Source organism: Thunnus maccoyii, chromosome 5 (assembly GCF_910596095.1).
Source record: "Thunnus maccoyii chromosome 5, fThuMac1.1, whole genome shotgun sequence".
Taxonomy (NCBI): domain Eukaryota; kingdom Metazoa; phylum Chordata; class Actinopteri; order Scombriformes; family Scombridae; genus Thunnus; species Thunnus maccoyii.
Window position 1 is genome coordinate 8119767 of NC_056537.1, and position 23725 is coordinate 8143491.

Consider the following 23725-nt stretch of genomic DNA (forward strand, 5'->3'; position numbering starts at 1 on the left):
CGGCACTTTGAGACACTTGACTCTTTTTGTAAAACCATTTTGATGGATGGCCTTTATAGCAGTGGTTCTGTGTTCATCTCTCTGAGTTTACCTGCTGACCCAGTTGGGCGGGACGCCGTGCAAGGCGAACAGGGTGAACTGGAGGTGGTCTGTAGTTCCAGAGGCTTCTTTGCTGCTCATCCCCCCCTCCACGGTGTCTCCATCTGCAGAGTTGGGCAGGGGAGGCGAGCAGTAGGAGGTGGATGGCGGGCAGAAGGAACGCAGGTAGAGCTTGGCCAAGTCGTAGACAGCCTGTGTTAGCAAGGACATGCTCTCCTCCACGGGACTGAGGTGACCTGTCAGGGTCAGGTAGGGGTCAGTGTGGGGATATCACGGTAATACTTGTCACTAGAAATTCACTGTTTCTGCTAAGTCGCTCTCATTCAGTCACAAGGGATCACCATCACCGTTTTTAGCACTACAATGAATTCCAGGCAGTGATGTAGATGTTTTACACAAATTAATTTTGGGGAAAAAAAGAGCAATGGAATCAGATTGGTATCCAGTATCTGCAGATATCCTGAGTTTTGGCATCAGAATCAATATGGGGAGAGAAAAGGTTGGATTGGTACATCCATAGATGACACTGCAGATATTGTAAATGCATCAAATTAGAACGACTGAATGAAAAAAAGTCTCTCTCAATATAATTTTATTCATCTTGCAAGAAAAGGTTTATGCTTGCTCAAAGGATGAAAAACTTTGTTAAATTATTATGCGATTACAAACACTGGACTAATGACATGAGCCTTTTAAAAGATTTACTTTAAGTTTGATCACAAAAGAAAAACAGCTGTGAACACTCAAAAATGCTGCTGCAGGCAGAGGATTGCTTTCTTTTTGTCTTTGGACAGTAAGTAATACGGAAAAAATATTACTATCATTTTTTATTATTGTAAAGGGAAACAAAGTGAGTGTACTGGAATTAGTGCAGTGTCTAGACTATGTTTGTAAGATTCTTACCATTTGATGATTGACCAGATGATGTGGATCCCATCTACAAGGTAAAACAAGTTGGGTCTCAGAAAGACAATCATACATGTTAAACAACACTATGTATGAACATGTGAGAACGTGTGAGCCCACCTTGGGTGAGCGTGTCCTGGGTAAGTTGACAGAGTGTCGCAGCCTTTTGACCGCCTCTGTGATGGCCTGGGTCTCCACCTCATCCAGAGCGCAGCACAGGTTCTTCACAGTCTGCACCACCCGGTCTACTGTTTTATACTGGGTGCTCTGAATACAGAGATACAGAGCAGGTTGGTATAGCATGTGCGTTACAACTGTATCATTCTTCACATACTCATAATGGCTTGTTGTGACAAGGATATCCTCCTCAACTGTACTTTTGTTTTCAGTTTGGTTTCAAACAGTCGAACCGATTGTTAAACTCACGAACGACACATGAGGAGGCCTTTGTGAGAGAACTACCGACAATTCATCAAACGGATTTGAATCTGCTCGGCGTTTCCAAATACAACCGGCTAACTGTGTGCACGTCGGTGTAAAAAAGGCTCAGAACAGCATGCGAAAAGTACATTAATTACTGTACTCGCTACGATTCAGTCGTGGCTCGTTCGAATAAATATCGATGCCATCCTCAGGTTGAAGTTCAGTTGAAGCTGGGTGAAGTTTAGCCTCCTGTTTTCATACAGTCTGCATTCAATTACTTCACAAAAACCCAAACTGGCGGAAAAACAGATGTGCCATTTCCAGAAAGCATGCCTTCTGAATGAATGTTGTGGTCTACTAACATTTGTGTGTGAAGTATTTGATTCGACACAAAAACCTTCAGGAGAGTTGATAAAAAAAAAAAAAATCTTTCATTACTATTCAATTAAAGTCTATTGCAGTCAGATGTAGCATCAGAGATGGGCCCCAGAGGCTAAATTAGACTCAACACAGAGGGTAGCGACACACTACTCCGTTTCAAAAATCAAAACCCTCCTACACATTAGACTGCAGATACTGAATATGACGTATAACTTGCTGTTATACAACTATAAGTTCATATTGTCATGCTGTAAAGTTGACGAACTGAGGGACAGGCAAGCAATTCACACTGCAATGGCAAATTTCCAGACTTGATTGTTGTGTGTTTTCCAAACTTAAGACCTGCAAATCATCAAAATCATTTTCCATCCTATTCCCCTTAACTTTCCAGACCTGCACAGGGACCACATGTACCTCGTTTTGTAGGCAGATGCTGACTTGATTGTGATAGCCTTCCAGATAGTCGGCCAGGCCTTGTCTGGAGGAAGACACAGGGAGAGGTAAGGAATGAAGAGGGAGACTGTAAAGTATTTGACTTATTATCAGTGTTGATCAGATCAGGACAGAGCACACAAAGTACTTTTGTTAAAAGGGAAATTTTGCCACGTTTTATGCGGCTCTCCAATCAGTGTTGATGGTAAATGTAGGCAATTGAAGCCTGAATGAGAAAGCTGAATTTTCCTGCTGGTGGAGCTGTGCCAGCAGTGCCTACATGTACCAGGATGCATTGCATGTGAGCTTTTTCCTCTTGCATGGCTAATGCAGCCTCGGCCTCGCTCTGCCGCATTTCTTCGATCATATACTCTGGCTCGAATAAATACGGCTGATTATCTGAGTCAGCTCAAACACTGTAAAATGTATCCTCATCCATAACATCCTCTGCACTCATATTTTGGGATGCCATTTTCACTGTTGGAGATGTAGCTAGTTTGCAATAAAAGCGAAGAGAACAAGGAAGTTTTGTTTTTGAGCTGCATCTAGAGCACACCCCCTGGCTACCCAGAGACATAGACTAGAAATCCAAGCTGAAATAGCCTCCTTGCCTCCAACTACGTCACTGTACACGTCAAATGACGGCGCTGCTGCTGGAAGAACAACAGATTTTGCAGCTGCACCCCAGAACATTGCTATCAACTGCAGACAATCCCTTATTCAGATAGCTAGAGATAAGGTTGAAAATCAGCGAAATGGTCCTTTAACCAAATATAACTTGCCATTACTGTAGGTCTGTAAAATATTTTTGTAAAATAAAAGTAAATAAGCTGTATGTAATTAAGAAAAATAAATAAGCTGTATGTAATTCAGAAAGAGCATACAGAGTTGAAACAGCACAGTCAGATTAGCTGTCATAATACTACAGATAAAAATACTATTTCCAGAAGCAGTAGCCGCCCTTATTTATTCATCCCTCATCAAGCCTGCACAATAAACTTAACAAAATATGTTTAGCACACAAACTAAGAAACCGTGTAAACTTGTATATCTTTATCTTGGATAAATCTCTGAAAGGAGTCAGACGAGTTCCTTCATAACACTGCAACTGTATTCTAACAGTGTTTCCCATTAATTACCTACTAATTACCTAATTTGTTCTGCCACAGTTTCATAATGAACCCGAAATTATTTTTACACCTTTCATTTCTCGTCAGTACATTCCTTCATACCTGGTGACATTCTCCTTAAATGGCCTCTCCACCTGACCCAGGTACTTCTCTAAGTGTATTGGAGCGTTATCATCTTCCGCCTGAGAAAAAAAACCAAACAGTTAAGATTTACCAACCGAGCACATAAAAACGGTCAAGTGAGCGGGTGCCTAGCCCCTGAGGGATACATCATCATCATAAACCAGAGACCATCACATCAGCCAATGAGGATTAACGGTGGGTGGATGCTTCCAGTGCTTCAAACAGCGGGACAGAGGTTAAAACACTGAATCTTAGTGGCACAACTTGAAAATGTATTATTTCACTGTTTGGTAAAATTTCCCCCATAAAGTTCATATGAGCTCAACGTGATAGAATGACTTACGTTGCGCGCCAAGTCCCTTCTCATGGTGGAGTGAGAGAGAAGTTGTAATGTGATCTCATTCTCCCACTTCCTGCAGTTCTGGACGTACTCGTGGCTGCCTAGGCTGTGTTTACTATGGCACAGGACAACAGAGAAGCATTATTTATGAGAATAACACTTTACTGTATGTTAAGGATGATAATGAGGGCTTATTGAGGAAAAAAAGGAACAATGCAGAGACTTATAACTCCTTCAGCGAAGTGGATTGTTTTTTTTTTCTTTCATAATTAAGGTCAGAGTTGATTATCCCTCTTATACCATTACTTCTCAATAATGTAAAATAACTATTGCTTAGTTTATATTTTGGGGGATTACACTATTTACACCGTGTGACGTGTGTTTATTTTGAAAAATCTCTCCCCAATCAGAATCAAAAACCTTTCTACGGCTGTGATATAATGCAGTTTTACCCGTAACCAGAGACCAAAATTAGCTTTCGGGCTCCGCTGCCAAGATCTGATGTGTAAAAAGCACTTCCTGCCAAGAATATCCACAACAAGGGGCGAGTTATACACTATCTCACAGACTGCTCGGGTTTAAATGCTTTGTGTAACGTCAACGTTGTGTAAGCTGTGGTTTGACTGGATCACATCCAGTGAGAGGTTACTGTGGGGACAATATTTTGAGAACAAAATGACAAAAAGCCTGTATAGAAGGATTACAGTTGCTACTGTTTTAACTATATCGCTGGTGTGGCTGGGACTCTAAATGATCTGCAGGAAACAAGTAACGTTTGTGATTTGGCAGATGTGTCATAGCTTCAGGCCTCATCCTGAGAGGGCTTTATTTACCATGATTACAGGTAGGGCTGGGTGTTTAATTAAATTTTATTTTCAATTACTTTTGGCTTCCAATATGAAAACAAGATAATCGAGATAAAACATTATTATGCTGCATACTGTTTCGCAACAATGCCGTCGTTTTGTCTTGTGTGCCGCTTCATTCACAAAACAAGGAAGTGCTCTAGTATCGACTTAGGACCAGTTTAGGGTGAGGGGAGGACATTTCTCTTTGTTTGCTATGAAACAATCAGGAAATAATGTTTTATTTCTCTCCTTTTTCGGCATTGTTCACGCTACCGCTGCTCCCTCTCTTCATTCACTCTCGAGCTCGCTTGACCAGAACTGCTCTCTCTCTCTCTCAACAAAGCCCAACTTTACATTTAACATTATCAAATGTTAGGAGTTTTCAGTAGGTTGAGGCAGAGCACTGCAACATAGTTGATCTTATTTTGATCTAATTTATTTTTACATTATTTAAATGTCTATATAATTATATATTATTTATCTAATTTTTTTACATTTATTTGTTTTCAGTTGAATTATATTGAAAGTTAAGGTCAATAAATACATGATGTTTCCAAAGTCAATGAGTGATCTTGTTAAATAATCATGATCTCAATACTGGACCAAAATAATCTTGATTATGATTTTTGCCATAATTGAGCAGCACTAATTACAGGTACAGCAGTGATGTAATCATTGGAGGCATCCGTTATAGTCATGACTTACAGGTCTTTATACAATGCCTCCCAGTCTATGAATAGGGTTTGCAAGTTTTTCCTCAGTGTGCAGCGGACCAAAATGAGGACAAAAAAAGCAAAAGAGATCCCTAATTATCTCCATGGTTACCACAAGAATTGACAAAAACAAATAAAGCACTGCTTGCAGTGATTTACGGGCACTCTCAGTATGGCTAGTGCATGGTTATGAAGATTAGTAACAGTATATGGTCGCACAGCATACAAAAACACTCATCTCTTCAGCCGGTCATAATGCTGAACGACAGGTCAAATATGCAGCTTTTTGGTCGTACTGCTGCCTTTAAATCCTGATATGGGAGTAAACCATTCCCATGTATCCCAGATTAGAGGGAGAGGTGAATTTCCATGGTGGCAGAGGGCAGAGGCGGGGCAAGATGTAGAAACATCCGCCAGTCCTTTTTGTGCATGATTTTGAGGCGATGCCAAATAAAGAGCGATTGGGAAAATATAGTGAGAGGGAAACTAGTGACAGGAGGCTAAAGAAAACAAATCTATTTAAAACCCTGCGCATTATAAACTAAAATGGCAGGTCAGCATGGAAAAAGTTGTTTCCCCCCCTCCACCATTTCCTAGGAGGCTAGTGTTTTGGAGATGCATAGTAATAATTTTTCATGTTGTGTGTACTCACTTCTGCAGCACCTCCTCCTGGCCGCAGACTTTGAGCAGGTAGCTGGAGAAGTCGACCTGGTCCAGGTCGTCGTGGACCCAGCAGAGAGTCTGACTGATCAACAACTCCACTGGAGAACTCACTGAGGAAGGAGAAAGGGATGGAGAGATGGATGATGAGGAAGGGGCCAGAGAAGGAGGGACAGAAAGATCAGGGATATTGATGGACAGAAAGGGAACCACATGAGATAGATAGGGAGGGAGGGGAGGGGAGGGGAGGGAGGAGGCAGTGAAGGGGAAAAGCCAAAGAAGGGAGGGACAGTCGGTGAAAAACAGATTGTGAGAATGATGAGAGGGGAGAAAAGGGAATGACAGAAGAGAGCAAAAAAAAAAAAGGGGCGTAATGGGAGTGAGATAAAATGCTTTTAAGCCAAATGGATTAACTGCTCTACATAACATTCCTCAGCTACAGCAAAACTAAAATCAAGTGGGAAGCAACACGATACAAGAGACTTTGTGGTGGTCTGAGTCAATGAACTGAGGAATTCGGAGCACCTCAAACACCCTTTTTCCAAGAGTGAATTTGACATCTGACACATGTACAAATCACATTAGAAGGGGTCAGTACTATGTAACTGCACCATGTACAGTTTTTTGGGCTGTTAATAGACACACATTTGCCGCTGTGGGAACTGAACTGTAGACCTTAACAGTTATTGGAATTCCTCTCCAACCGCCAACCATCCTGCAATGTTTTGAACGGCTCATATCTCGTTTCAAAATCAAACCTGTTCTCGAAAATCAAAGGAATTACAGCGGTGTGTTATGGAACGCTATTAAGTGGGAGGATTTGGGGTCAGCTTTAGGTGTTTGTGTACACTCCCGATATCTGATGTGTTCGGCCAGAAGGGAGGACCGGGTGGAGGACGAAACCCGACACAAGGCAGATTATTCTGCTGTTTAGCTGCTTTTACAGTGGGTTTAGCATGATCTTAACCTTGCCTATACACAAACACCGGGCAGACAGATACAAAGACACTTTGAAACATCTCTTTGGACTAAGCACACACACACACACACACACACACACACACACACTCAGAGTTATTAGCTAGATGTTCATATAGACACACAGAGAGAGGGAGAGACCACCCCTGGCTCCAGCAATAACAAACCTCCACCCTTCAAAGGAATGGCGGGTCTTTCCTTACTGCTTAGACTAGTAGCTTTAGCTTCATGGTCGTGTGTGGCGGCGGTGTTGGTGGTGGTGGTGGTGGTGCTTGTGCTGGTGCTAGTGGCGGTCGCTGGGGTTGTACATGTGGTGGGGTATTTTGCAACAAAGCAATTAGACAAGCCATGCCTCATTTTGTGAGCTCTCTGAAGTGGTGAGGGAATTCCCAGCAGGGCATTTTTGAGGGCAACATTTAAAAAAAGAGAGAGAGAAAATTCCTCCGTCGCATGCTATTTACCGTTTCACACATGTTGGGGGAATGTTTGGTTGGCGTGGCCGCGCAAAAAAATATTGATGGGCAATTTGACACAAACACGCACACACGTCTAGGGGACTAGGAAGTAACATGGGATGTTTATTAAACTACCACAATACCGCAGAAATAAGCAGCCAATAAGTAACTCTCGATACAGGTCCAACCAGCTACCGGTGTAGTGTAGGGTCCACGGTCGGAGGGCTTGCAAGAGTAAAAGAAATAAAACATTCGGCACATGTTTAATCCACAGGACCGACGTTGTGAAGTTGTAAAGGAAGGAAGTATTTAATTCCTCTGTGACTCAGAGCTAACGATTTCTGCTTCTGTAACGTGTTTAACAGTCGAACACAGATACCGAGACGAGACGAGACACATTAGAGTGGATGGAAAACAATAATTAGGAGCAAAAAGAACAACTTAACAGTACAAAAAAAAAAGGCGTCAGAAAAGGGAAAGCATGGAAACTCCTAATCAAGGCATATTAGCCTCGATGACTCCATGATGCAACGGACTTACCTCATGCATTCCTATCTCCCTCAGTTTAACGGTCTCTCACATCCGTTGCATTGCTGAGCTCTCACCTACAGTTGCAGAATCTCCTGCATGTTCTGCTGCATGAATGCCAAACTATAACTGGATACATCATCACTTTAAGTTTTAGCATTGCGGAGTAGCTGTTGTAGCTTTTTAAAGCCTTACATGAGCCAATTAGGCCTGTGTGTGTATTTATTTAGCATCCTTCTCCACCAGTGTCAAAAAGTCAAATTCCAGCATATTTATCATACTCAGAGTCTGAGTACAATATCAGAGATGAGAAACAAATACATCCAATTCTATTTCCATCTGCTCCTTTATCTCTTACTTTCTCCTTAATTCTCATCCTTCACCATCTCAGTTTATCTTTATAAATTCATGCTTTCCCCCCCCTTTCTCTTGTCTCATTTCCCCCCCTCTATATTTCTTTTTCTCTGCTTCTACTCTCCCTTCCTTCTTATTTCTACACTTTTCCCCTCTCTCACTCGCTCCATCTCTCTCCCCCTCTCTTGCCACAGTATGTGAGGAATCCCCGGAAGCCGATTAGTTCGCAGCCAAGCCCTGAAAGAATCGGTTGTCTTCCTTTCTCTCCGCTCGCCAGAAACAGGGCAAAGACAAGGGATGATATAACAGGATGACACCAGCAATAATCACAACATTTCTGACCTTCCTAACCTCCTGTTTTTGTACTGTTGGGCAATATAATTGAACATTTCATCAAGCCGGTCATGCAAAACCTATATGACTCTTCGCTCAAAACTTTTTTCACAGAATTACACAAGACAAACAGCTGCAAGGACATGTAATAACCTTTTGTAACATTGATAAAACTTAATACAATTGAGCCACAGCAGATAAGTTAGAAAGAAAGTAAGACGAGAAGTGTAAGAAAGAAAAAGTGAAGAAGGACAGAGGTGATCCAGACAAGAGAGACAAGATCTGTATATCTTAAGTGTCATGTCTGTACAGACTCTGCAGTGATGATAGGGCTGAGATATTTTGGAGAGCAAGAAAAAGAGGAAGAGGAGAGAGAGAGAGAGAGATGAAGACGTGCAGCAAGGAAAAAAGGGAGGAGAACAAGAATGTACTGTATGAGAGAGAAGGGGAGAAACTAGAGATAGGAAGAGTGAGACAGCAAAAGTATAATGGGAACAAAAAAAAAAAAAGGAAGAAGGCAGGAGAACAAGCGAGAGAGAGAGAGAGAGACAGAAAAAGAAATGAAGAATGAGAGAAAAGGGGGAGAATGCGAAAAAGAGGAGTACCCATCCTGACCTCTGTCTCTCTCCCTCCTTCTATACAGGCTACGAGGAGAACTGAGGCCTATTGTTCCTCAGAGCAGATTCATGTCCAACCAGAGGAATCCAAACACCAACTAAAGTGGGTCAACAAGCTGCCAACAACATAGGAAGTCGACGAGGAAACAACGAAACAGACATCATACTAGGAAAAGAGGGAAGTCAATGAGCAGAAAGTGCCTAGAAAGATGACCCGGGCGTCAGGATAAAAAAAAAAAAGGAGGTGAAGCAGGAAGATGAGGAAAACCAGGAATCGACATGGGAAGCACATTTTTAGGATGTAGAACGAGGAAAGCGGGATGTAAACTTTCTATAGGCTGTTGCTGTTGAATCCGGCTGCACCGAGTGATGTCTGGGTCAGTAGGGCAGCTGTTGCACACACACACACACAGAGAGTGCCGAGGACTTGATTACATATAAGAATATAAGAGCTCTTACATAAGAAACAATTGTCAGTGGGGTTGCCGGTAATATATACAGACAATAAAACATGTCCAGATAGCAGACATCCTTATCCAGACTCATGTCAGAGCACACACACACACACACACACACACACAGACACACACACACAGGCCTAATGCTTCATGGACACAGAAAGACAGCGGTGAACTTGGTCACACAGTTGGGAATATATGTCAAACACAAAAAGCCCACTGAATTAGCTGACGGCCTCCAGTGCGCTTGGCTTCAGATCCCACAAGACGTGCCAGTCACAGCGCTTGTAGTAGTGTGTGTGTGTGTGTATATAACAAGGAATTAGCCAATAAAGGCTCCCCAAACATCCCTGGAAGGAAACCAAAATTCTTAGTGTGCCCTAGGACAAAAAAACAAAAACAAAACAAAACTACACTCCGGTCCCTTTTGCCCAACATGGCTACACCATGCTGAGGGGACAAACCTTTATTTGTGTGGAAAAGGAACGTAGTGTACTTCCCACGACAGAAAAAATGAAAAGAAAAAAGAAAAAATGAGGTGGGGAGGGGGTGAAGACTTTGGCAGCTGTGAATGTCGTTTCCTCCTTCAGTGCTCTCTTATCTGCAATCTGAGCTACTCACTCTTAAAGGCAAAGGGTGTACAGTTTCTTTTTTGGCTGACTTGAATGCAATGGTATATCATCTGTTGTTTTTTTCCCCTCTGTAATCCTGTTAGGAGCTGATTCAAATGTGGCTCATTTTACACATTTTTATCTACGGATGCTTACCGTCACAGGTGAAGGTTACCGGCTGCTGAGATTCAGAGATTTCAATAGAAACCTTGACAGAGCAGCTTGTGTCACCTCCGCTGTCTCTCTGGGTGATGACAGGACTGAGGACGTAGCCGGGGTTGGTGGACATGTCGCCGTGCGGGAATTTGGTGCGCAGGCTGGATGCAAAAAAAAAAAAAAAAAAAAATCACAACAGAGACAAAGTCAGCAAACACATTTATTTTTTCATATTTGCAAACAGATTAGGAGCAGGCAGGACCAGCGAGCCTGGCATATGGATCAGATTGTTTGGATGAGAGTATTGGATAATTGGACATAGGGGAGAAACAGAGCAGGGAGATCAAGATGTTATGCAGATAAGGTCATAGAAAATCTTTTGTAATTTACAATTTCTACTCTTTTCTGCCAAGTTTAAATATCTTGCACGCATAATATTCATCAATCTGCCTGTACTGTTCGTTCTCTGATTTTGTTGGCTTGAGAATCTGGGAGGGTGAAAGACGACAAACTTATGAAATTACTTTTACAATATTTTCATTTAAACCCTTGTGAGAGGTTCACTTCTTTTTAATTGTACGCTATGTACCAACAGGCAGGCAGGGAAGTTGCCGGGCAGGCGGCGGGCGTCGACTGTTATCGTAATGAAAGTGGAGTCCCTGAGCGCAGTTTCATCATCGCTCCACCCAAACTAACTACTGGAGTGAGAGATTCTGTACAAGCTCAGGAAATAAATGGACATGCAAAACATGCAATTATGTGTGTATATATATATATAAATATATGCATGAAAATGTGTAAGTATGCATTTACAAACACACAAACAAAAAAAAGGGGGAAAGAAGGCATTAAGAGTAGTGCATTTTTTCAGCATGACTTTTAAGCAGTAGTGCAGGATTTCTTTTTGTTTAATTAGTCCTTTTTATGTTGTTTTTAGGTTTGTTTTTTAAAAAATCTGCAGCCCTACAGACATATCATATCATATAAACATAAAACAATATCACCCAAAACAAAATGCATTGTAATGTTATGGTGGAAACATTATTCAATTCAATTCATTTCAACTACAGGGCACTTATCATATGACTTGTAACCTTACATGCTTGTATCTGGAAGATCCAACATCTGGTTAATCAATTTTTTGCCAGTAATGGGGGAGGACACAAGAAGACACTACAGGCAGTAAGGTGGCTATATCACCAGACAATTAACACTCACTTTGGCTCACTTTTATGATGGTTAAGTGTCTGATATGTCTTGATCATAGATGTTGATTCATGCAAATGTATCTACAAAATCTTTAAAAAAGGTAACATTTGGTTGTTTTGGTTTTTTTTTTTTTAAAACACAGGCTAAATTGTGTTTTTATTTAAGTACTTTTCATCCACTGGAGGTTAGTGTGACACAATAATGTTCCGTTTTTATTACTTATATATATGTATCTTACTACAAGTGTTCAATTTTAAATTTATAGGCGACACATCAAGCACATTTCCAGGTTTATGTTTTTATTCTGGAGAGTAGAACTGATATATCTATCTATCTGTGTTATTTACAGTTGAAAAAAAACTCCATATTTATCTTATACTGGTCCTTTATGAAGCCCCTCAGTTCAGCCTCTGTCTGAAACAGGCTGTTTTAGCTCCTGTCTCTTTAAGGCCCGCCTCCTGATAAGCCAACTCTGTTTTGTTTGGCCAGCAACCGGAAGCTTCTTGCATTTCCGGAGGCTATGTAAACAAAACTATAGTAGCAGGATATCACTTCTCTTTGTCATTCTTTACTTGAAATGGAAACTTCTCAGATACGTTTGTTCATGTTCGAGCCTGAACTGAAATATGAAAGTGGACGACGCAAACTACCTGTGGAGCAACAATAGCGAGGAAGGCTACGGAACGGACGGCTGTTTGTGGGTATGCCTGAACGATCTGATGTCATCACAGGGAGGAAGTTGAGGTAACATTGGAAACGAAGCGCTCAGAGCAGGCTGAGGCCCTAGCTTTTGATTTGTAGGGAGCATTTTTACATATGTTTCCCTGAAGTTTTGGAACTTTGACCATGTTTAACATAGACATCCAACATCATAACAGTATAAAAATAACAGAAAATCACAAAAAGCATGTTATGTCCCCTTTAAAACCACATGACAAGAAACTGCCGCTGCAAAACTCGTTGGCACAGGTTGGAGGGTGTAGAAGTGGTCTGAAAATAACTGACGAGGAGAATCTGGAGCTTTCTAAAGGTGAGTTTGTGAGTGATTTAAAAGCCAGTTCCAATAGGTGCATCATATGTTACAATTGTTACAAAGCAAACAGGCAAAGAAGCCAAAGGAGAGCTTTATTTTGATGCCATCAGAAAAGGATCTTACGTTGCTACGTCTTCACAGAAGGCGACAACCTCCAGGTTCTGAGCGTCTTGTTCCTCCAAGGCGGCATTCTTCACCAAACCTTTTCCTTTTCCCTTGTCCTGCAGGGGCCGAAGACAGCCAAGACAGACACACAGAAACACATGTACAAAGAGTCAGTAGACAAGAAAAATACATATGATATTACAGCTTACATACTTAAAACAGGAGTAGCCCAAATGAAGACAGATAGTGATATATATGAAAGGACTGGCTGTGAGAGGCGACGCTGAAGGTCTTTATAATGATTTGTGTTTGGGGATTATTGAGAGGGCAGTTTTATTAAAAACACCTCAGTGCTATGAATCCTACTGAGTGAATAAACATGTCAGCGAGGGCAAAGGCTCGACACCCACAGAGCTTTTAAGCTATTTTATACCCATCTGTCTGAAATTGGGGGAAATCGTTACTTTAACATTTAATTAAGATTTAGCTTTAAATTTGGATTAGATCAGTCTCTCTGGCACACACTATAATAGTTTGTTCACTAGCTAAACTGGCTTTCTCATGCACCGTTAAAAGTTTCACAGTAGATGGAAAAAATATTTTAATTAAATATATTTTCACCCATAAACATCCAAAGAACTGAATTGACAGAGTTGTAAATCTCTCTCACACACTCCAATCCAGAGACAGATCCCTCGGGAGCTGTCTCTGGATTGGAGAGATTCCTGAAGGATGGCCCGCTGCCGGGAACTCGCAGTTACACTCTGCTTTTTTTTTTTTTTTTTTTTTTTTTTTTTGCTGCTGTCTGCCTGCCAGTAGCTGAGGAATGTGCTTCCTGTGGCACAGGAAATGAGAAGCAAAAAGAGCCCCGCCCCTTCCTGTACCAGGCTCTGGACTGCCTGCAAAAATGCTCAGTCATGGCTTGGAAATCTATGACTCTGACATCACTTCCAACGAGGGAGAGAGGTCTGAAGACAGGGCAGCGGAGGAAGAGAAGAAAAGAGGGAGAGAGAGAGAGAGAGAGAGGGTGAAAGAAATGCTTGGAATGTCGTAATAATAGTTTGTTCCTCCCCTGAGACACTTCTTCTGAACCCAGAGCTTTCTGATGAACCCGTAGGGGCGTACAGCTGGCTTTTTTATGTGCGACGACAATGAAACAGGACAACTAAAAAAAGACTTCCTGAAGATTACTCGCTTGGCGTCGCCAGTTTTTAAAAATGGCTGTGAACTTTACTGTTATGCTGTCACGAGTGGTTCTTGCAACACGTCTTGAGGGTTATAAAAGGGCCCAGTAAAATTCCTACATCTTTATGTGTCCTCAAATTCATTTGTTTTAGAATCACACCTTAAATTATGCTTCAAATTATACAATGTTGAGAGCGTTTAATACCACCGGGTGCTATTCTCTGAAGTCAAGCGTTTAATTGAATCATTAAAGAAGATCATACGGGTTTAAATTACACAACACAAACCAACAAACACACCACATTAGGGCTCTAACTAACGAGTATATTCATTGTCAACTATCATGATTATTTTCTCAAATAGCAGGTTGTGTGTTTGGTCTATTAAATGTCAGAAAATAGTGAAAATTGCCAGTTTCCCAGAGCCCAAGGTCACTTCTTAAAAATGTGTTGTTTTATCCAAAACTTTCAATTTACGATTATATAAAACAAAGAAAAAGCAGCAAATTGTCAAACTGGAGAGAGTAAAACCAGAGAATAACGAGTTGAATCAACATGAAAACTAATCAACTGCGTAATCATTTCAGCTCTACACAAAATCTCTGGAGACCTGGTGCTTCAAACACATCATCATATTACCACAACGCCGCTGGTTTGATTCTGACCAGGGACTTTTTCATGCTGAACCTCTCTCTCTCTCTCTCTCTCTCTCTCTCTCTCTCTCTCCTCCATGTTTTCTGTCAACTGTCACGTCCCAATAAAGGCAAAAAAAAAATCAAAAATATAATTTACACCCCGACTGTGCAGCCCCCAAAGAGCAGAGACCTCTTCTTCAAAGCGGTTCGAGCTGACCCGACATAACACCAGGAGATATAAATCTCTAAGTCAGCGTGGTGCTTTGGAAAGGAGGCCGAGCTCGACACCGAACCACCTGCGTCTGTCAGCGAGGGAAGAGAGGAGACCGAGATCCTGTCTGCACAAATGATGTCTCAGATTTTCAAAAGATTTTTGGTCGGCCTTCAAAACGCAGTTATTGGTTCGATGTGACCGTCTGTTTAGCCCGTATTACTCCGTATTTAAAGATTAGTATTCACAACAAACACAAGAACGAAGCACGTGGCATTGTTACTCTACATGTGCCATCAATAACATGTTTTATTCAAAGCTTCTTTTAATAAGTGGAAATTATTGATTTTCATTTTCAGACTGTTAAGCTTTCCAGAGGCGCCTTTGGGACAAGAAAGGAAGAGAAAGACAAAGTGAAAACAACAACAACAACAAAAAAAGAGAGTCATTGAAGGAGAGAAAAAGGAGGAACAAAGTAAGTATGTAAGAGACTAAAGGGGAAAAACATAGAAAGTCAGCGAGAAGCAGAAAAGAGTCTACGAGAGCACATTAGCGGTGTTTATGTTTGGAGTCAGGATCGCTTCAGCAAAAACAAACACGGACAGATAATCCGATGAGGCCGCGTTAGCCCGATCGTCACACTACAACACGCGCGTGCGCGCGCGCGCACACACACACACACACACACACACACACACACACACACACACACACACACACACACACACACACACACACACACACACACACACACACACACACACACACACACACACACAAAACGCGCTCAGCGGGGCAGTACGGCGGGACAGGCCCGTCTTTGTTTCACTCTATCGATTTTGTTGGACCTCGGACAGAGAGCTCCTGGTGTCTGAAGTCATGGGAACGGCTTCATATGATTCACACGTTGACTAATCCTTCATCCCTTTCTCTGCCTTCGTTGTGATGCGTCACACCCTTTGACTGGAAGACCGGGAACACAAAGTACAACGTGAGGGAAGGATATAGTGACGACTAATTCTTCAGGGTCAGATAGTATCCTGTGGTACGTGACAAACAGGGCGGATCATCATGAACGGAAAGCACAGGTTATCTTTGTAATGATCGGAGGTTTAGGATTAAACCCATGACATCTTTCACTTCCTAGATGAACCCCAGACTAGTCAGACCCCTCATGATTATATAAATATGACAAATCTGTGCTGTAAATTCCCTATCGTAAAGAATATGTCTTTATTATGCAGTTTGAGTCTTAACAATTTAAATTCGTCAAGCTTTTTTTAAAGCTTTTAAAGCTCATCATTGAGATTAATGTCTCCGATGTTCCCGTGAATTTCCATGGGAAAGCAGGAACATGGAACTTGTCAAAAGTTATTTTTTCCATCCTTTCCAAACCAGCTGAAAGCTCTGATATACAATAACTGTTCTGAGAAATGTCTATGCTGGCGAGATTCGAGTCTGGGAGGAAGGCTTTTAGTCTTGGGTGTCTACATGATGTGTCTACATCAGTCAGTTGGCCAAATTCTGCTCCAGGATGAGACGATTGATTATGAAACAGGTGATTCCCGCCTGCAAAATGACAAATGTATAAAACCATTTACTGGTTTTTTTCTTCCCTTGGGTAACCCTAATCTTACAGCTGGCTAAAGAGAACTATTAAACAACTTTTTTTAAACATATCAAAAGATTTTTTTCTTAAACGGATACAAAGCAGCTTCGATATTTGCTCTTCAGCTGTAGCTTGTGTTGGAGAGAGGGACCTACGCTGTCAGTATGCTTCTAACAAAGCACTTGTCTGATGGTTGAACAGTTCAGACATGAATGGCGAGCTGTGTGGAGGTGACAACGTAGGTAGGATTTGAAACGGTCTCCAAAGCTCTATTTTTTCCATTCTTCACACAATTACTTTTGTCACTTTTGGTATGTACAGTCTCATAAACCACTATGAATACCTTTGAGAAAAGACTGTCTGAAAGGGTTTAATCAATACCTTTTGTACAATTCATCCCGCCGTGCTTCTCTATATGACTCAGGACACCTTGGAAAAACCCAGATGCTTGACTTTAGAAGTTACCCTGTGATGTTTTTGACCACTAGTAGTGATATTGAGCAGCGTTCTTACGAGTGAGTCTCTATGAAAGACGCTGATGGTTTCACACTACTCCACTGATTGACAGGTGAAAGTAATGTGCCAAGAGATGCAGAAATGCTCCAGTAAACCTGGATGTAAACAACAGCTTTGCAAATATAACACAGAGTATCTTCCAGTCCTCCGCATTCTGCCTCTGGTGACTTTTATATTTCCTTTTCCAGTCTTAGTTTAGCTCTTTAACTGTGTGTTTTGTATTGACAGTTGTTTTCAAATAGTACATCCATAAAAAAAATGAGTGGAATTTATTTAAAAATATGTTGCAATCAAACTATGAAACATAGAGCAACAATTCCTGTTCATCAGTCTTCTCTGTGATTTAGTGTTTATCAGTCTTCTCCACATAAAATTCCTCAGAAAATTAAATATCAACTAAAGCCTTAAACTCCTTATCAAGGTGTCTCTAAGGCCTTACATGCCTTCTGCTGACAAAAAGTCAGACGTTAAAAAAAAATGCAGAAGAAGAGGGTTTTTTTTTTATCATAAACAGTTGTGTTTCCCAGAGTTTAGCAGATGAGAACATGGTGAGCTTGAGAAACTTTGCGGTGCCTCCCATGGCAAACAGACACACAGGAAAGCGTGACTGAGCACAGTTGCAGAACCGAAAGACTAACCAACCGTAGCCACAACTGATGGCCGGTGGTAATTCCAAGCCGTGCATCAGTATTGAGTTACAGAAACACATCTAGACATCAGACACCGGTCTTCTTTACCTCTCTGTGCCTAACACAATCCAATGAAAATGATCCCGCTGTTTCCACAGGAAACCCTGCATTCAAATATTCACGAGCTACTGTCAATATTTCACCTGGCAACACTTCTTCAGTGGTGAAACTTCTAATCTCATAGCAAAAAATCTATCAACAGTAGCCTAAATCTGTAGCCTATATCAGAGGAAAACTGTTTGACAGTTAACCTGCGCTGTAAATGACCTGTAAGTCTCAACTTAATACGAGCAAAACGTACTGCAGATGTTCAAGCTTCATTATGTGATATAACTTTGTGTGATACACGTTGAGTGATGCGGTCATGCTGAACCAGCACTTACTCTAAACATGACGATTGATTTTAATGGGTTGTTAATACTCAGAAGCCTCCGTCAGCTGAAATGTTTTTGGCTGCGTACACGGCTTTATGTTGTTGACTGAGTGTCTTTGAGGAGCTTTGTGATTTACATCGGAGGAACTTGCTGCGCTGAAAACACAAATATACTTCTTCTTTCGATTAGGAAGTGACTGGCTATAACTCACACTTCCTGTGATAGTCTGAATTCCCTGAATTAAAAAAAAAATGGTTCACAGGAAAGACATGTTGATTATTTGTCATTGTGACTGAGGGAAATCTTTATCTATAGAGGCCATTCAACGCTTAACATGCAAACAAAAACTCTACCGATCTCGACACTCGCTGCTTTGTTTTTCTCCAACACGCTGCCTGATTCAATCTTTAACACTTGTTGGCGAGGTTTTGATTATGTGCATTGGTATCTGGTTTCTACCTGCTTTCTCACTTCATCTTTCACAATGCTTCTCCTGTTTTCTGCCAGTAAACAAGGTCAAAGGTTAGGAGGCGCAGAGCTATTTGCCAAGTGAGTCACACAGTTTACTGGAATCTATGCCACATCCCTGCACTGCACACATCTTCTAACCCTGCAATCTGTCTGCTGGAAAAAAAAAATGCAGAGGATGTTAAGTGTGCTGCAGCATCTCGTGCTCACGATTGAGGTGTAATTAGACGAGTATAAAAGAAAACGGGGCAGAGTATAGAGTAGGATGGTATGCGGGTGTGAGAGATTTTAAAGAGCTGATGGTGGGCTTTTGCTGCGCGACTGGAAAAATGTAAAGTGCATGCTGGCGTACTGTAGCACAGGTTTCACAACACACACACACACACACACACACACACACACACACACATACACACACAGAGTGATCTTGAATCACAGCAAATGTTCAGATAAAAATTGCCAGTTCAGATAAAAATCAGCCCATGGGCAATTATGAAGGAACAGAGCAAGAACGAACAAGTATGTACACGCTCACTCAATCTGTGCAAGACAAAGCAAAAACGCTTCAAGTGTGATTGTGGTTAATACCGATGTCGAAATCTAAAAATCGAGACAATGAAGACTCATCTAATCGTAAAAAATTTCAAAAACAAACAGACAGATGTGTTTCACGGTTCTTCTTCTCATCTTTGTGCGTAGTTACGGTCACATCTGGATGAAATCCTAATCGCTTCTCATTTGAATTTTCAGATCTACTACATGAACCAAAAACAGGTAAAACTGTCTTAAGTGGAACTAAACTTCCCTTGAAACAGCTGTGAGAAAAAAGGAATAGAAATCTGTCTCAAACCAGACATGGCGACCGGTGGTTAATGACGCATTAATTTCAGCGCTGCTTTGCAAACACTGAGAGCCAGGCCTGAACAGGCTGCGTTGGTGCTGTGGGGCGTGACGGCTCAACTGCAGATAGAGCTATTTGTTTGACTGCTGATTATCTTTAACCTACAGTTTAATATCCAAAGGCCAAAGCGAAGGATTAGTAGCCAAGCACCGCAGACAGTCGTTCAATGGGAGAAAGGGAGTTTGATGGATGGGACGAGAAAGGCAAGAAGAGAAAACTGTAAAGTGACGGAAGTGAAGAGACGAATTGAGAGAGGAAGAGATGGTAAATACAGATACAAAGAACAAGTAAAAACTCTTTCTCCTCTCTTTCAAAGGAGAAAGAGATAATGAGAGACAACATAAACTAAAAAAAGACAGAGAATGAGACCAGAAACACTACAGTAGAGGTGGTGCAGCTCCACATTAGATAGCCTGGTTTGGGCAAAGTCTCAAGTTCAAGCTCATTTGTTCCATTTTACACCGCTGTGCCCGAACTACCACATCTTACGCTACACTCTTGCCAACCACAACAAAAGCTCGGCATCTTCAGGCTGACTTACAGCCATCCAAACACTCATCTTGGAAATGACTGTATTGAAAAAAAAAAAAAAAAAAAAAAAAACCCTTCTGGGACCGCATTATTGCAAGTGCAACCACTGAGCAGAAAAATTACAACCATGCATAGGGAAATGCCTGGTGAATTCTGACTTTTGTAAAACGTTTCCCACTTTTACATCTACTTTTCTGCGCAGTAGAAGTTCACGGGTAGATAAAAAGGTATTTAGTTCCTCAAAAGGCCTTCTGTTATGCCACATGCCCCAGCCAAGCTCGGGCTCGGATGGTTAGCCCGACCCCCGTTATCATGTGATATTATGAAACTTTGTAAGGAGATTGTATCTAGAAATCAATTTCTCCACATTTGTCAAGGTTAAAGTTGGCAACCAGGCAGAGTTTGCTTCCTCAGCTACACTCAAAATGGAAAGCTGAGTGCTGTTTTCTTCCAAGTTATGTTGGTATAGAGACATAATGTTTTGAAAGAGTAGAGCGATTACTTAAGTGACAAACATATCGGTTTACACTTGAACTTTTAAGACTTGTACTGACGACGCAACTCGAACCAGTATATCAGAACGTGTTGCAGAGGTGTTGAAGCTTTCATTTAGCTTTTAGGTCTGATGTCTTGATCTGTACTGTAACTCGACACCGGTGTCTCTGACTGATCATAGTATCTGTAGAGACAGCAGAGTTTGGATGTTTATTATCACTGACATTTATTGGTGGGAAGTTGATGTAATAAAAGTGCTCCACGATCAGATATTACAATAATTAAGTATAACAACAGTCTCCTTTGACCTAACAGCACCATTTTAAAAGTTTAAAGTGGTTTAAAGTTCCTGTCAGAGTCACATTATCCTTTCCATGATGTCCATGTTTGCTTTTTGTACGTCCTCTGGGTTTGATTTTCTGACCACATGGCTCAAGAACGCGATGCTCTTTTGATGACAAAGCTCTCATACCGTATCTTGGATTTCTGGACCCTTAAAACAACACATCAACACACATCAATGATAAGACTTTACAAGTAAGTCTGCATTTTAAAAAGCATTACAACACAATGATGGGAGTAACTTAGCAACTGACATAAATAAGACACACCCACTGTCATGGATTACCTACTGTATGTCAGGCTTGTTCCAAGTCTCTGTAAGCTAATGTGTTTTATACAACAGTGAAATTATAAAGACTGTCTGTTTTTGCAGCAATGTAAAGAACAGCATAAGTGGGAAATAAAAAAACATGCATTGGTTTCGTCTTTTAAGGGAATCAAGACAACGCTCGACATGTGTGACCATTCAGGCTACTAAGAGAAAGCAGGCTGCAAACTTTTTTTGTCCACCAGACGAATGGCTAGTGAATGCCACTCATTAGATTACCATTGTTTTTTTTTTGGCTGGTGAGTGAAGCGAATCTACCAGCCACTTACATATTTTACCAGCATTTGGTTGGTGCTATTTTTATGCCCTGAAAGCATAATCTAAAACACCTTCTATCTTCAGCCTCTTGTGGTTGACACCTAGTTTTATGTTTTTGTTCTCACATCAGCCGTACTGTTGTGTGATTGCTCGTTATACTTGCTGCGTTGAGCTTCTGTTATTGCAAATATTTCAAGTTGCTGCTTCATATTGAAAACCTTCCACCCACACACACACTACTGGAAGGCGTTTATTGTGAAACAGATACAAAAAGTCTAATCAAGCAGCATGGAAATACAAAGAAAGACAAATCTTTCTTCAACTACATGGGAGTTGGCGCAGCGACTTTAAGGGCAATCTGTTAGGTCATTTTGTGCTGCTTTAGGGCAAAGGGATGATGTAAGGGCTTGTTTCTGTTTATAACAACACGGGTGCCGACTGCCAGGCAGCGAGCAAACACACATCCAATCTCAACATCACACTGACAAAAGATTGCATACAATGGATACAGATGAAAAAGCGAGAGTTTTGAGGGAAGTATGTGAGGAATATTGAGCTCAAACGGCTCGGGTTACACAACACACAGTAGTCTTGACAGGCTTGAACCTAGACATAACATATAGGGAAGTGTAAACAATCCAGGTTTCATCCTTTCAAGGCGACAGACATTCCACAACCCTGGAAAACACAGTCGGGTGTACGGACCGGACAAGTTGCCTTTGATGAGTGGCAAAGTATACATGACTGTAGAGTCCCACACATGGACTTGAAAGACCTGCTGTTCCTTAAACTCTTCTGGATGTACTGTACCGTAATCATTCCTAACACGTGTTTAAGTTGTGTAAAATTTGGGAACCATGGGAAATAATGGAAATAAGGGGTTTGTACGGTGCTGTTAGGTTAATTATCACCCTGGTCTAAGAAACATACCACAGAGGCCAATTGTTTGGTCTTGACACAAAGAAACACAATGAGCAGGAAGTGGGCGTCGTGACAACCAAAAAAAAAAAAAAAAAAAAAAAAAAAACCTGACACAATGTCCAACAGAACAGCTTGTCCGGACCTTAAAAATACTCTGTGAATTTTTTGAAAACTGGTGGTACAGTAAACAGTATTTTAATGAAAGGTTCCCAGAATTGTTTTTATCTTGTTCTCTACCAACACGAGCAACTTTATACTAGACTGCAGATGGTGGTGATACGTTACGACAGCCAGACATATCACCTCAGACACCTCCTGTCCAAACATCTTAATGGAGCTTTTCACTTCCCGAAGAGAGAACATCTGAGAAGCACCTCTAATGAAGCATGTAAGAGCTTTCATTCCCACGGAGGAGACTGACAACGTCTAGTTAGACACATGATGACAAATGTTTGGTCGGTAGGCCTCAGTGTGGATGAAGAGCTGTACAGTGAAATGCTCGTCTTGTCTCCTCCACCTCATCTCAAAACTGTCAGCCAAATGACAGATGGTAGTTAAGTTTTGGGGGGGGGGGGAGAGATTTAGAGGCAACAATATCCTATGCCACTTGCCCACAGCAGTGTCCTAAATGAACGTTCTAAATATTCATCACAAGAAATCAGATCATTCATGCTCTGCATGGCAAAATTAATCACAAAATGTGGTTGAGAGGAAATTGTGGGGTGAAACAGTGGGTAGTTAACCGCAGAGAAAAACTTAATTACAGGGAAGAAGAAGTCAAGAGGATGTTTTGCTTGTGCTAGTGAATTAATGTGTATGAGTATACTTTAGATGCAAATGTAAGTAAGACTTTGATGAGTGTTGTAGCGGAACGAGAAGATCCACCATCGTCTGTTCTGACTAAACTGTGCTCACGTTCGCTCGTGTTCTGAGAGCTGCGGTTGTATTTAGTCATTTATTCTGCTATGAATGATTGTGTCAATGCTGTCGACAGATGGGAAAAGACTGATTTATGTCAGTATCTGTTGCAGCACTGACCCGGCAGGTAGCAGGAAAATATGATTTGGGATGATGAATGACCAACACTGGTAAAGTAGCACGATGATTAAGCCCCATGGGTTCACTTAACTGCTAATTAGAAAACAGCTTAAGACTCCGATCAGACAGAGCACTTTTTGCAGGTTGCAAAACATTGCGTCCAACACAGAAGGCCTGCCTCTCAATTCATCTGATTGCATAATGAGGAAAAAACACCAATGATGTTGAGTGCTTTTCCGCTCCGAGTTGAGGTGTACAAGGCGCTCCTGCAAAAACGCAAGGCGCATAGAGAGGTGCAATGCAAAAGCAGTGAGCAAAAAAGCTTCACTCTCA

General features: G+C 41.4%; 1 protein-coding gene across 1 annotated transcript in view; it reads right to left on the minus strand.

The window, feature by feature from the left end:
• Positions 1-23725, minus strand: part of pik3c2a (phosphatidylinositol-4-phosphate 3-kinase, catalytic subunit type 2 alpha) — a 48547-nt gene that overhangs the window by 18271 nt on the left and 6551 nt on the right. Inside the window, exons 3-11 of the mRNA XM_042412779.1 lie at positions 12911-13008; positions 10546-10706; positions 6048-6168; positions 3838-3949; positions 3474-3553; positions 2224-2287; positions 1126-1272; positions 1003-1036; positions 92-335 (exon numbers count right to left, since the gene is read on the minus strand). Of these exons, the coding sequence (XP_042268713.1) occupies positions 92-335; positions 1003-1036; positions 1126-1272; positions 2224-2287; positions 3474-3553; positions 3838-3949; positions 6048-6168; positions 10546-10706; positions 12911-13008 (1061 nt within the window). The remainder of the gene's footprint in view (positions 1-91; positions 336-1002; positions 1037-1125; positions 1273-2223; positions 2288-3473; positions 3554-3837; positions 3950-6047; positions 6169-10545; positions 10707-12910; positions 13009-23725) is intronic.